The sequence below is a fragment of the Neovison vison genome, chromosome 5 (genome assembly GCF_020171115.1).
Source record: "Neovison vison isolate M4711 chromosome 5, ASM_NN_V1, whole genome shotgun sequence".
In the NCBI taxonomy this organism is placed as follows: domain Eukaryota; kingdom Metazoa; phylum Chordata; class Mammalia; order Carnivora; family Mustelidae; genus Neogale; species Neogale vison.
Window position 1 is genome coordinate 39562753 of NC_058095.1, and position 13925 is coordinate 39576677.

General features: G+C 52.3%; 1 protein-coding gene across 2 annotated transcripts in view; it reads right to left on the reverse strand.

The window, feature by feature from the left end:
• Positions 1 to 1610: 1610 nt before the first annotated feature.
• The window catches only part of AKAP1 (A-kinase anchoring protein 1), a 33920-nt gene continuing 21605 nt past the window's right edge, over positions 1611 to 13925 (reverse strand). For both annotated transcript variants that reach the window (XM_044248617.1, XM_044248616.1), the window contains exons 3-11: positions 11477 to 11610; positions 9745 to 9871; positions 9032 to 9159; positions 7040 to 7217; positions 5484 to 5634; positions 4976 to 5043; positions 3559 to 3632; positions 3272 to 3334; positions 1611 to 2678 (exon numbers count right to left, since the gene is read on the reverse strand). In XM_044248617.1, the coding sequence (XP_044104552.1) occupies positions 2604 to 2678; positions 3272 to 3334; positions 3559 to 3632; positions 4976 to 5043; positions 5484 to 5634; positions 7040 to 7217; positions 9032 to 9159; positions 9745 to 9871; positions 11477 to 11610 (998 nt within the window). In that variant the 3' untranslated portion in view covers positions 1611 to 2603. The remainder of the gene's footprint in view (positions 2679 to 3271; positions 3335 to 3558; positions 3633 to 4975; positions 5044 to 5483; positions 5635 to 7039; positions 7218 to 9031; positions 9160 to 9744; positions 9872 to 11476; positions 11611 to 13925) is intronic.

Below are 13925 nucleotides of genomic sequence, written 5' to 3' on the forward strand. Positions count from 1 at the left end.
TCTAGGCTCCCGCACCCAGCACTCCACCTCGCTCCACCATACCCTCGGGCAGGTGACCAGCACCCCTCCAGCACCATGAGTTTCCAAAGCCATGCTTAAGCCATCCCCTGGATGGCCCAGCTAACTCAGAGCAGATGTCTAAAATATACTGGTCCAGAGGACTGATGTCCACAGTCGGGGAGTGAGGACCTCCATCAATCTACCCCTCTGTAAGAGCAACAAGATTACCAGCAAAATGGTCAAAATCAACTTTTTCTGAACCCTGTATAATCTGAGAAGGGTTAATTCAGAGTATGTGACCTTCACCAACCTCTAAACTCACTTTACTCCTGTATACCAAAGCCTCCATAAATGGACTCACCCCTGAAAGCTAGGACTATTAAGTTCCACAATAGCCCACCTCCTCATCCCCACTGCCCATCTCCCCCAGTCCTGGAGGCCTTGTCCAAGGGATCCTGACCCATCAACTTGTCACCCCAAGAGCTGTTCCACAGAACAGCATCTTATCTGGACTACCCTGACTTGGTCTTGGCTTGTCCTCTATCCTGTCCTCCCCCACCAGTCACCAGATTCTGTAGGTCCCTCTCAATAGCTCCCAAAGGCCAACTCTGAACACCAGGCTCTGCTACTCTCCCCACACAAACTTGAGGGCTCCCACATACCCTTGTCTGCTCCAGTGATACAGAGCTGAACAGAAAAAGCTTGGGTGTAACCCAAGCTGGCCAATGTCATAGCCAATTACTGCTGGGACTTAGGATGACCTCCAGCTACAACTGCATGAGAGCTTGCCCAGGGCCAAGCTCTGTACAAGCAGGGGACACTCCCATGATTTTGCTTCATTGCTTTGAGGTTGGTCCCAAGAACTGATCCTACAGATGAGAGAAACAGGCTGTTAACCACTTGTTACCCATGGCCAGGGAGGGTAGTTGCAGCTCTGTGGGGCAGCCTCCACCTTCCAGAAACCCCTTTTGGGGGGGTGGGGGTGGGGAGCGCCAAGACACAGGTCAATGGGCCCAAGCCTGCCTTTGCCCTAAAGAGGAGAGGCCGTTAAATCAAAACTTCATTCTGGGGCACCTGGGTGGCTCAGTCAGTCAAGCATCAAACCCTTGATTTCCACTCAGGTCATGATCTCGGGGTCGTGAGATCAAGCCCCATGCTGGGCTCCGTGCTCAGGAGGGTGTCTACTTGATTCTCTCTCTCCTCTTCCTCTGCCCCTCCCTCCTGTATGCACACATTCTCTGTAAAATAAATCCTTAAAAACTCAAAACTTCATTCTGTTCTCCCCATGCAGGTGTAAATTGTTCCTACACTAAAAGAGAGGACATAACTTCAAAGATCTCTTGATACGGCCCAAAGAATTTTGGAAGCCAGTGCTTTAAACTCAGGCCTGGCTTTCTGAGACTCTCACTAGGGGAAGCCAGAGAGTCCTGTGGCTGCCACCTTGTGGGGCAAGGAGAGGGAGGGGAAAAAAAGGAAATTTCTGGCTAATTGGTCTTCCCAGCGCCCTAGGGCTTCTTTAGAAGGGCCCCTCCAGCCCACCACACTCACCACCACCACCTCACTCCCCACCCCAACCCGGTTTCTCACCCTGGAAGAAAGGGACACAAAGCTACAGTGCACACAGTTCAAGATTTATATAAGTTACTTTCTTATGTCGGCACAATGCTGAAGCCAGTCTAAAAAAAGAATCAAACACACCACGGGAAGGTAATTCAAATGAGTTGATTTTTTTTTTTTTTTTTTAACAAATTTTTACAGGAAAAAAAAAATCCCCGCTCACAATCTATCCCCTACAGTCACCTTGTCCAGTATACAGGAAGCCACAGGAGGAACCTGCAGGGACAGCTGCTCTGCTCACAGATGATGTGGGGTGTGGAAAAAATCTTGAGTTCCCTTTGTTCTCCAGTGTATCTTATACAAAATATTACATTTTTTTAAACATATATTTACAGAGTTTGCACAAATAGAAAATGGTTACAAATTACAACCAGGCTTGGCAAGATAACATTCCCCTCCACCACCGACCAAGGCAGGAGGTCTGACTGCTTCGTATTTACATATGCATTAAAAAGTCTGGCTTCCTAGAGTCCTAGATGAAGTTTATAAAAACTGGTTAAATATCATAAATGCATTGACATAAGCTGTACAAGTAATCAATACCAATTAGTGATTTCATGTCTTGCTCCCTGAAGAAAGATTTTGAAAGAAAAGAAACCCTCCCAGGCAACACATCCCTTGGCCCGTCTGCTGCGGTTGGTCTGGTTCTGAGTGAGGGGAGGAGGTGGGAAGAAAGAAGGGAACGGAGGTGGCAGAGGACAAGCTGGTTGAGACCGTTTTACTCTCATTTTTTCTTTTTTTTAAAGGCTTGGAACCAGGCTAAACTGACTGGCTTGTTCAACACCATCTTATGGCTTTTGAAAGAACCCATGGTTCCTTCCTTGTCTCAGAGACAAGACTCCTCAACATGACTACAGTGTGGGGAAAAAAAGACGACTTTCTGGGGAAGACAACGTTTGTTATTCTGATGTAATGTCTTTGCCTCAGCGCCAAGCCCAATTTCAACAGTGCAAAAAGATTCCAGAAGCGTCTGTCAGGGACGGGGGTCAGAGGCTCGCGTAGTAGCTGTCTACCCATTGAGCAAGTCCTCGCTCCACCAGCGACCGGTTTATCAACACCGCCTGGAAAACAAAGTTCCCTTGAAAGCTCGGCCCACTGCACCTCAGGGCCAGCAGTCAAGGCCATCGAGGGTCCTCCCGCTCCAGGTCCCAGAAGACCACAGCAAGCTACGAGGACCAGAAGATTGTGGTGGGGGTGGCAGGCAGGACTCTTCTAGGCGAACAGGGGTATTTATGGAACATTCTTTTGGCACGAGGGCAGGCTTTTCAGTACACTAGAGAAATCTAAGCATGAGCACCAGGAAATGGGGTGGGAAAACCCACTGGACACAGGGTCCAGAAAGGTCCTAGGTCCCTGACACTTTGGGGAGTGTGAAGGACCACTGACACTTTGTTGTGGGGCCTATTCTGTGTACTGGGGCATGTTTAGCAGCACCCCCTGCCTCTAACTACCAGGCACCGTTAGCATCACCACCCCCCAAATGAGGCAACCTAAAACATCTCCGGACATTGCTAAATGTCCCCAGCTGGGGGGCAGTGGGGTCCACTGGTTAGTTACAACCCCTGATTAGCTCAAGAGGAGATAGTGGCAGAATCAGCTCTAAATCCATCCATGACTGCTGGCCAATAAATTACAAGAAAAGCATAGAACTTACTTCATTTCCAACCACACTCCATAGCTGAATTAGAGGAAGGCCAGTCGGGCTGTAACTTGTCACCTAGAAACAGAACAGAAGCAAGCAAGCATGTTACAAAGCTACCCCACGCACCCCTCAATAAAGACTGCTGACCAAACCAGGGCCCAAGCCACAAAGGAGAAAGGAATTCAAAGGTCAAAGAACCCAAAATCCTTGATAACAGAGGCCGTGGGAGGCATAGCACAAAAGCCAGCAGGAGGCTCGTCAGACAGACCCTGTCCAGCCTGCCTGCCCCCCACACACACCTGAGCCAGCAGCGCGGTATTTCCGGTCATCTCGCTCATGGCTGCATCTGCTTCAGGGGAAAAGTGGTCATCATCTTTAAAAAGAAAAAGAGAAGCAGCATTTAGGTTTTCACGGAGGCAAAGCACCCTTGTCACTCACACAGTTTTCAGGTGTTTCCAGAAGCCTCGGATGCTGCCAGGGCCCGGGGGACTTCGTCTGGAAGAGCCACCTGTGGCAGGAACAGAAGCCAAGCCTCCACGGGGCTCCAAGCGGACACACTCATGGGGGCCCTGCTACAGGCTACCTGCTGGGGGACATGAGCAAAGGAACGGAAACTCTGCCTTCAAGGGGAACACAGTCACCGCCACCATCTAATTTGGGTGCTGACCAGGACGAACCTTCCTCACGTGAGGCAGTGACACCTGGCAAAGGTGGGGCCACAGAGCACAGAATGGGCAGCCCCCCACTGGTGGGCAGGGCACGGGGGCAGCACTCTCCGTCTGCTTACGCAGCTACGCACAAGCGCACAGCTGAGGCAAGAGGCAGCAAGGATGGAGAGGCAGGGTCAGGGTGGTCTGCGTAAGGCCTGATGGAGGAGGGACCCCTTGGCTCGGCTTGGACAGACTGCGGAGATGGAAACTGCGTAAGAGCAATAAAGGAAAACAAGAGGAGGCTTCCAGGACACCAGTGAGCCTGCAGGGCCCCCAGTGTACTTTCTGTACATGGACCAGAACAGTAAGAGCAGAGTGGGGCACAGTTGGACTATCACCTACAAATACAAAATTCCCTGTTGTCGGCAGCTGCAACTTGACCGCCATCCACATCCCAGTTCCTGGGTTTATGAGATTCCCTCGGCCTCCCTGAAGGACAGATACTATCCCGTTTTCCAGAGGGTTTAGAAAACTAGCAAGGCTAACTTAACATGCCCCGGATCACTCTGTCAGTACCCTTCTGTCTGGGGACAGGGTCAGTCTAGGATACCACACAGGTGAGTGTCAGCACAGTCCCCATGGTGCCCGGGAGCTGAGGCCCAGCTGAGCAGTGCAGCATGCCTCCACACCTACCCCTCGACCACAGATGCTAGACCCTAGGTCCCAACCATGTTCCACAAAGTGCCCGAGTTAGAAACCTCTCAAAGTTGACAGCCTGGGTAAAGTCTGGAACAGTGGCCCTGAAAGGGTGGTTCATGGGCCAGCGGCACTGGCATCAACTGAGTACTGGCCAGAGAGGCACATCCTCAGGCCTCAGCGCTGAACTGTCAAATCAGAAACTCTGACAGAGGCAGCAAGCTGTCGGCGCTGAACTGCCAAATCAGAAACTCTGACAGAGGCAGCAAGCTGTATTAGCCTAAGTCCTCCGGGCACAAACGAAGGTTCTCAAAGAGAAAGACCTACTCTCAACCACGGTTCCCACCATGTCAGAGGCCCCATCTGTTACCTGACAAGGGCATCACGCTGTCCAGAAGGACCTCTGCTCCCTGGAATGGCAGAGTCACAAAGTCAGATCTAGAAAGGCAAGTAAGGAACAGTTTATGAACTTGAAGGCTGATTCCATTTCAGGCCAATATTTACCTGGTGCTTTAATGCTGTGAGCCCTCACCAAACCCAAGATGAAGCCAAGCAGAGGCATACAGGACGGGCAGCAGGCCGCAGCTCCCAGCATGCCTGATTGCAGGCTGACCTCAGAGGGGCTGCTGGCATCAAGTTCCCAGAGAGAAGCCTGCCCCACTTCTGCCCAAGGATACTCGGGGGACCTCTGCCACAAGACCAGCCCTTCTAGCAGAGGCGCGCAATGCAGCCTGTCTCTATCAGGCTCTGCCAAACCAGAATAGGCAGCCTAAAGAGTCAACCCATGTCCCAGGCTTGGTAGAACTAAGCCAGCTCTGCAGAAATCCCACACCCCCTGACACACACAGAGTATGCATGTCTGAGGAGTGTGAACCCACCGGATCTGCCGGAGCACGTCCACTTTCACTCTCTTATATCCACCGTAGTCCACGTAGCGGATCTCCACTTCATTGCTTTCCTCATAAGAGGCCACCACTTGGGCTCGCCACCAGGCACCGTCCACACCGGGGGCAGCACAGATGACTGTTACTGCAGGTCAGGAAGAGAGCATATGGGTACTCCCGGCATAGGTCAGGGCACCAAGGGTCACCCCAGTCGATGCTACCCACATCCCCATGCTACTTCTCAGAGGCCTGTGCTTCCATGGGGCCAGGAGTCTCCAGAGCTTCCCTGGAGCCTGAGACTGGCCAAGGGAAGGACCTGGACATGCGAAATCTGGCCTCCCATGTATGCCACCCAAAAAGCTCTCCAGACCAAAAAGCAGTCTTTCAAATCCATTTACTCTGAAACTTACTAAAACCTGAGAGGGACAAGGATTGACCAGAAGGAGCCTATCTAAAACTCAGGGAATGGGATGTTTATTCTTAAGTTCCAGAAAAAAATCAAGAACCTCTGAGTACGGCAGATCTTGTCAACCTGGTACCTAGAGCCTGTTCTGGCCTATGACGACTCAGAAGTTGATCAGAAGAAGATCCCCAGGCTTAAGCCCCCCTCTTCTAGCCTTTGCTTCAGGAAGGCACCAAGAGCACAGCTGTTCCAGGCAGTCAAGGCCAGGGAGCAAGTGTGCCAGCAGTCACCAACACCCCCATGGCAGCCAGGACAGGACAGATGGAACTCTGGGGTGAGGGCCTGCACACACAGCTGACCACACTATGTCCTCACTTTGACCCTTACAGGGAGCCCCTGGCACAGTCACCTTTTAAACCCCAGTTCAGTCTTCACTGGTGGATTGAAGTAACATTAAGAGACTCTGATGATAATTAAATCCTTATTTCTAATACAGGTATCTTCAAAGTTTTCCCTAAAGCCTTAAAACCATCAGGGTGCTCCAGGTTAGGAGCCCCTGCTAGGGGTGGATGAAGAGATGTTGGGACACTAGATTCCTGCCAACAAGGCAGTAAGTTAAGAGTGACAAAGCACAGACCTAGGAGCACAACTGAGTTTAGATCCCCGTTCCTGCTCAGGGATCACCTGGGCCAGCCACCGGACTCGAGGGCCCATTTTCTCATCTGTCACATGGAGGTGAGACACACCACAGCTAAGTCTATGGCTAGTCAAGGAGCTTCTTCGAGAACCATCATCTGGATCAGGCACTTTACATATAACACACATACAATCCAACCCCGACTCCTGAAACAAGAGGGCACCGCCCCACTCAACAGATAGATGGCAGAGCTGAGATCTGAGCTCATGTGTCAAAAATCTACTTTAACCCCATGGGACTCTGTCAGCCAGTGCGAAGACCATTTCCATTGTGACGGCTGGGAAACTCAGCCCAGAGTAACCCCACGCTGACGGCAAGAACTCAGGGATGCTCCTCCAAGGAAGGATCTTGGGACAGCCTCCTCCTGGGTCAAAACCAAGGGCAGCACAGGCCACCCCCAAAAGCCTGACTGAGCCCAGGGCTCCCCACTGACCTGCGGGCAGCACTTACCTTCCACGGGGGTGGGCAAGGTGGGGATCCCGGGCTGAGAGTAACATAGGCACATCTGCTGGTCCAGACTGCGCAGCGCGTGGAAGGTAGGGTGCGTGTGCTGCTGCACGAACAAGTGCCCGGCGTTGACCTGGTTGACCACGATCACTTCCACAGTGACACCGTCAGGCAGCATGAGCTGTCAGGAAGGGGAGGGGCAGCAGGCACTGCAGTAATCCTTCTCTTCTCATGTCTGACATAAGCCCTGAGGCCTCTAGGCAAGCCTCTAAGCTGGCATATCTTTGGAAAGGGCATGGCAGCCCAAAGCAACATGGCACCCAAATGGAGGAAGCCCAAGTACAACGACCTTAGCCATGCAAGTGTGGCACCTGCGGCCCTTATCCTGCAATGCCAAGAATCACCTCTAGAGGAGGCCTTGTCGCAGGGCAGGGAGGAGCCAGCTGTGGATGCCCTGGAGGGGCCTGGGCAAAGGCCTCTCCCGAGGCCAAGGAATGAGGGGCCATGGAGAACAAGGCACCAGAGAGTAAGAGGTAGGCAGGCCCCAGGTCCATAGCCAGCAACCTGGGCCCTGCAGCTGACCCCAGGAGCTCCAAGTCCCACAGGGTCCCTCTACTCTGCTTTCCTGCCAGCAAGAAACCAACAGTCTGAGTCATCCTGTCTCCTCCTTTCTGCCCTCCACAGACAACCTCCCAGCTCATCCCCACTCTGGGATGTGGAATGTGGGTTGCTCAGTGGTCAGGTCCCACATTAATACCCTAGCAGAAGCCAAGACTGCTCTCAAAAATGACGTGTCCCTAGACACTAGTTTTCCTGATGCCAAGTTACAGGCAACAACTAGGTGCCCTCGACAGGAGGATGTAGAGGCCACCTTCCAGTCAGGTGGCCAGGTCTCTGACTAAGAGTCCTGACCTCCCTCCTTTCCCCATGCAGCTAGTTGAAAGGCAGCTGCGACCTCCTCTCCAGTTCCACCAAGCCACACAGAGAACCAGGGAAGGAAGCCATCCACCTGCTCAATTATTTACAATTAAAGAGGGTGGCTGGTTCAAGCCTGCTGAGGAGAAAATGCTAGGATTTAGAAGCAAAGCATGGAATGGGCTTCAGCCCACTCCCCAATATCCAGAGGAAAGTAACAGGACACCCACCCCTCCCCCAACAGCACAAACTCTTTGAAGGGGGCAAGATACAGAACCAAGAAGCCAACCCTCCCAAACCAACCCCAGGGAGACAGTTCTCTGGAAGCAGCACATCCAGCCCATGTGTGAAGTGCCGTTATCTTATCTGGCCTACAGAGCCCTACAATTCTTCTCCCGGGGAGAGGCGGCTCAAGCAGAGCTGTGGGCATGCTGCGGGATCCTGAGGGACAGGCCCCAGAAAGCCCACAGACCCCAGCACACAGGGGCGTCAACATGTTAGCTTTCCCTCCAAAGAGCTACCTGGCTGCCTGGGGCCGGGTGGGGAGAATTTCTTCTCCTTTATAGTCCAGGTACCTCCTGTGAGAAGGAAGGGGAAGGGATTCCTTCACCAGGGCCACCACTAGACTAGAACTAGGAGCAATGAACACAAGGACCCACTCCAAGCCCATCCACACACACAAGGGTGGGTCCCACCCAGGCCTCCGAGGTGTTAGTCTGGGACTCTGAGCACATCACCAAGCCAGTCTGGGTGTACCCAGTCTCCTGTATAGACTATACTCCTTTCTAGGCAAATGCCTTGAAGACACAAAAGGTGCCCGGGCAGGAGAGTCCAAGAATGGCTGTTCCCATTGGGGACAGAGACACATCTGGCTTTGAACCAGCACCTCAGCCCCAAAGCCCAGCCACAGAGAGCACAGGCTAGAAGCAGAACCAAACTGACCAGAGGCCAGCGGTGAAAGGTCACAGGCATCAATGAACTCTGGCCTTCTCGGCCCAGTGTGAGAGTTTCTTATCTGGGGCAGGTTGGAGTGAAAGGGAGACAAGAAGTTCTGGTCTGGTCCCCCAGGCGCATGCTCACCCAGGAAGTCATTGGAAGAGAAGGCAGTGCCAGTGACGGCAGTGGAGGAGCGTAGATATTGGTGAGGTTCAGTTCTTTGAACTTCTTCCCAATTAAGTTCAGCGCCTTGTCTACATGATGCTGAGAACCTGAACGGGGGCAGAGGCAGGAGAGTCACAGTGGGTGTGATGAACAGCAAACCAAACTCACATATATATCCCCACCCCACAGTTTTCCTAGAGTTAAGGTATATCTTTAAGGTGCCAAAAAGCCAAGTTTCGCCTTAAGAAGAAAGGCATCTAATGAGGCTGGAAACCCACTGACCTTTCAAATGGTACCTCTCTGCTGCCGTGTCCATGCTCTGAACGCAACAGACGGCTAGCTGATGGGAAAGGCCTGCCCTCACCAGCCAAAGGGGAATCACCTTCTTCTCTGACGGGAAGCAGCAGCAGGCACCATAAACCCGGACCACCCCACCTGCCCGTCTGAGTGCTCACACCTCTCCCGGCCAGAAGATCTGGGGGAGGGAGCCGAGGCTCCTTCAGGTAGCTAAAGTGGAGAGGAGGGCTGAAGAAGACCCCCCTATCCCAGGCTCCCTTCACCTGGGAATAAGCACAGTTTTCTATTCAGAGATGTGGATTTCAAAAAGGGGACTTTTAGTTCCAGTAATTGGGAATCAAATGCTTTACATTTCAGGCAAAACCATGAAACCGAGGCCAGCAGCTGTCACTGACCTTCTATGTGACAAATCTGGATGTTCTGGGTGTAAGGCAGGGTTGAGATGTAGATCTTGGCACCAGACGTTTGCTTCAGAAAACTCACATACCGCCCCTGCTTGCCAATTAGCCGACCAACTAAGTGCTGAGAGAGAAAGAGACACAATTGGGGGTGTTAATGGGAAACCAATTCCCTACGTTCCCAAAGACTACCTTTGTTTTACACAAGGTCAAGCTCAAACATATCATTAACTATGAACATGCCAGCACTCATCTGCCACTGTTCTGAGCGCTGAGCCTTGAAACAGATACCTTTATCACCACTTCACAGATGAGGTTAACGAGCTCAAGGAGACGAAGGAACTCACCCAACATGACATAGCTACCAAGTGCTGAACTACACAGTCTAGCTCCCAGACTCAGCAGTTCCCCTTTCTTCCCCGACAACTTGGCCTACACCCAGAGAACTGCAAAGCCAGCATCTTCTCCTCCCAAATCTACACTAGGAGAGGTTTTACCAGCACAAGGGTGGGTTTACGACTTCTCCGACCTCTTCAAGTCTATCAGCACTTGAAGATAAAGAGGTTCCATTTGAAAATAAAAGTTGAAGAAAGAACCTCTGGGCTTCTGCTGCCGACTGATAGTAGCCCAGAACCTTCAGAGCACGAGGCTTCCAGAAGTGCCCGGAATGCCAAGAGCTCAAGGCAGACAGAAGCAGCCCAACTTAGCCATGATGTAAGTAAGACAAGCTCTGAGACAATCCCAAATGACCCCACCCCAGCAGAGCTACCAGGGACACAGCTGCTTGGTACACAGAGCTGCCTGCCCATGCCCTTTGCAATGACTAAAGGGGAAAAGGGCATGATGGCTCTCGGGGTCACAGGGGGAGAAAACACCAAGGGAGCCAGCACCCCGGGGTCAAAGCAGCCTACCTAACCCAGGGTTCACAGCAAGCCAAGTCTCCACGGCAGCAGGGAGCTAGTGCCCAGGAGAATTCAGTTGGCCAATTATTTCTGAGCCCCGGTGATAAACATCAAGATCAAGCCAATAAAATTGTTAAGTTACAACAGTAAGAAGCTCGAAACTACCTCAGTACCCTGGATTTGAGGACTGGTGAAGTAAACTGACATTCATACAATGAATAATGCAGTTAAAATCATATTTTCAAAGAATAACACAGGAAAATTAAATTGTTAAATATTTAAAAGCATTAATTAGAGCACCATCATCTCAGTTTTGTTTAAAAACCACAGGGTGCAAGACGAGAAGGAAACACACGTCTTCACAGTCACTCCCGGGGGTGAGATTAGAGCAGCTTGTTATTTTCTTCCTACATGCCTATACTTTTCAAGCTCTCTGAAATATGGATTTATGCTGTGCTCAATTATCAAATATACTTTGCGTTGGGGAGCTCTGAGCAGGCACAGCAAAGGGACTCTGGGCTGGCCCACGTCCTCAGCCTGGTTTTTGGTAGCATCTCCAAACAGATCGGAGCTCCAGCAAACCCAAGGAAGCCCAGGGGAAGAGTGAGTAGCCTGCGAGTTTTAAAGGAGAGGAGAACAGAACAGGTCCCTCCTGAAGGCAGCTGCAGGAACTTCACATCGCAGGAAGCTCTCAGGCCCTCGCAGAATGTGGGCCTCCTTTTCTCTAAAGCCCCTGGCTCACTCGGGGGCTGCTTTGGGTTTACTATCCCACCCCACTCAGCCCGATGACCCTGGGCCTGAGGCACTGTGGACCTTGCAGCCCTTACCTTGGGCACCTCGATCTCCCAGATGATGAGGTCCACCTTCTTAGGACTGGAGCCCACTTGGGCGCTCTGGAAACTGTCAGTCTTCCTGGGCCCACAGCAGCCATCCACTGAGTCCATGCTGTTCCCGTCCGAGCCTGCAGGGGAGGAAGAAGCAGCATGCACAGACATACAGATGCCAGCTAAGAGCAGTCAGTAACACAGAACTTCCAAATCCACATTCCCAGGAGGCCCCCACCCCACACCCCCTCCTCAAGCTTGGCAGGTGACTGTCAACCCGAAGTCTAGAAGGCTTATTAGAACAACCCCAATGAAAGGAGGACTGGGGGTGTAGATACACCTAATTTTAGCCTGTCACTCACAGCCCCACTTGCTGAACCGGCAGCCACACCCAGTCACAGCTGCCGGAGCAGAGACAAGTGGTGAGCTGGGAAGGGGGGGTCCATTGGGTGGGGGAGCAGGCCAACAGGTCCACAGGGTCCCCCGAGCCAGCTATCAGGGCTGGCCTCCACAGAGACAGCCAGTCACAACGAGCCCACGCCCTTCAACTGCGCCAGCCTCTCGGACCAGGGGACTCTAGTCCCTCACGGCCCCCAGCGTGGGCTCATGGGCTGTGAACTTCAGTCAAGCAGAGCTAGAAGAGTCCTTCCTTGATGGCTCGTCTAAGGGCCCCATTCCTATCCTTCCCTGGAGCTCTACTGGGAGTAAATGAAGGAGGCCCCCCTCTTCCTCTGTGGAGGCCTGACTTGTATACCTCTGCATACTCTTCGGGGCTCATGGTTGGTCTTTACCCCCCTGGTCAAAAGACTCAAGTTCATGCCCCAGACGACAGGGCAGGAAGCAGGACCCTGGCATTGATGTGGTCTGCTCCACTCCTGTTCAAGAGTGTGCCCGAGGGCCTATCCCGGAAAAACTCAGGTACACACCAGCTCAAGAGGAAGGATTCTGGCTTAAACATGGGACAACTTAACTGCCAGAAATAGATTGCTCCTGAGATTCTACTAATTAGGTTATTATCCACATGGTTTCTCCAAACTCTGGACATAATCCTTTGCCAAGCAACACATGTTGTCTGGATGCAGAGTAAGACTTAAAAGAGATTCTGTCCCCAGCTAAGGATGAGTCACCTTCGAAATGGCCTTGTCCCTCAACATCAGGGGCCCCTGCCTCCCCTGGATAGAATAGGACTGGCCGATATGGGTCACCCCAGGGATACCCAGAAGTGACTCAGACTCCAGCAGGTTGTGCTCACAGGCCAGCCTCCTCAGTCGGCAGTCCCTAAGCCCCTAGGTTCCAACTTCCTCACCCATAGGCAGGGCTATGGACGCTCGGGTGCAGATGCGGGGGAGGCGGGAGCCTGCGCTTTGCACGAGTGCCAAGTGATTGGCACTGGCAGCCCCTGGTCTGTGGTCCCTATACCTCCCAGCCACCAGCCTGCTCTCCCTCGAGGCCTCAACTCCAGGCCCTCGCCACACCTGAGCAGCTGCCATGCTGCATCTGCCGGTGGCAGGACATGGCTAATGGGCTTAACTCAGCAGAGGGCCAGCAGATAAAGGGAAACTCCATTCTTAGAAAAATTTTTGTTTACTCATGTTAAGATCTTTAAACAACAACATTTTAACATCCCTGAAATCTGGATGCATCTTTGAGTCTCTGGCCTTCTATGATCATGATCACAATGATGAGTTTTCTTTCATTTAGAGGTACAGGAATCAACAGCCATCTCAGAGATGACAAAACACAGTGTGGGGTACACACTAGATGTGGCTGGAAGAAGTCAAATTCCCACAGAAGACTCCCAACCCTCCTTGAGCGGAGGCGGTAGGGAGTGGCTCCTGGACGAGCAAGGCAGAGACCCCCACAGGGAATTCATGGCCCCTTTGCACGAGATAACTGAAAATACCCCAGGGTAGCTGTAAAACCAGGGTCAGGAGCTGCTGACCTGTATGTGAGCGGTCTGAACTGCCTATGTTGGGGTCAGCACTCGAAACCCCAGTGGACACTTCGTGACCAAAGCGCCCCTCTTTCCCGGGGACGGAACTGCAGCTGCACAGAAAGTAAATGGCGGAGGCTCTCTGCGGAGGAATAGTGGCGACAACAAGGCAGGAGAGCGAGAGCCTCCCTCAAGTGTCAAGGCTGTGGCCGCTCTCTGGGCACTTACCCGGTAAGAGCTTCTGGAGAAGGAAGGCAGGTGAAGACATGGGAACAAGCACATGATTAAAAGGAAATAAACCATTGAAAAAAAGTTCATACCCATTCTTGGTACTTGGGAATTAAAGCTAAGGAGGCCTCTCCGTTATAAAAACCTTTAAGAGGTTAGGGTTAAGAGAGGAAAAGAGGCAGGTGGAGGTTAACCACCAAACCCAACATGGAGCTGGCTCCTCTGGGAGGACTGAGGATGGTCCCCGGCTGCCGAACCAAGTTACAGCTCCTGTGGCTTTGGGGGGTTCAG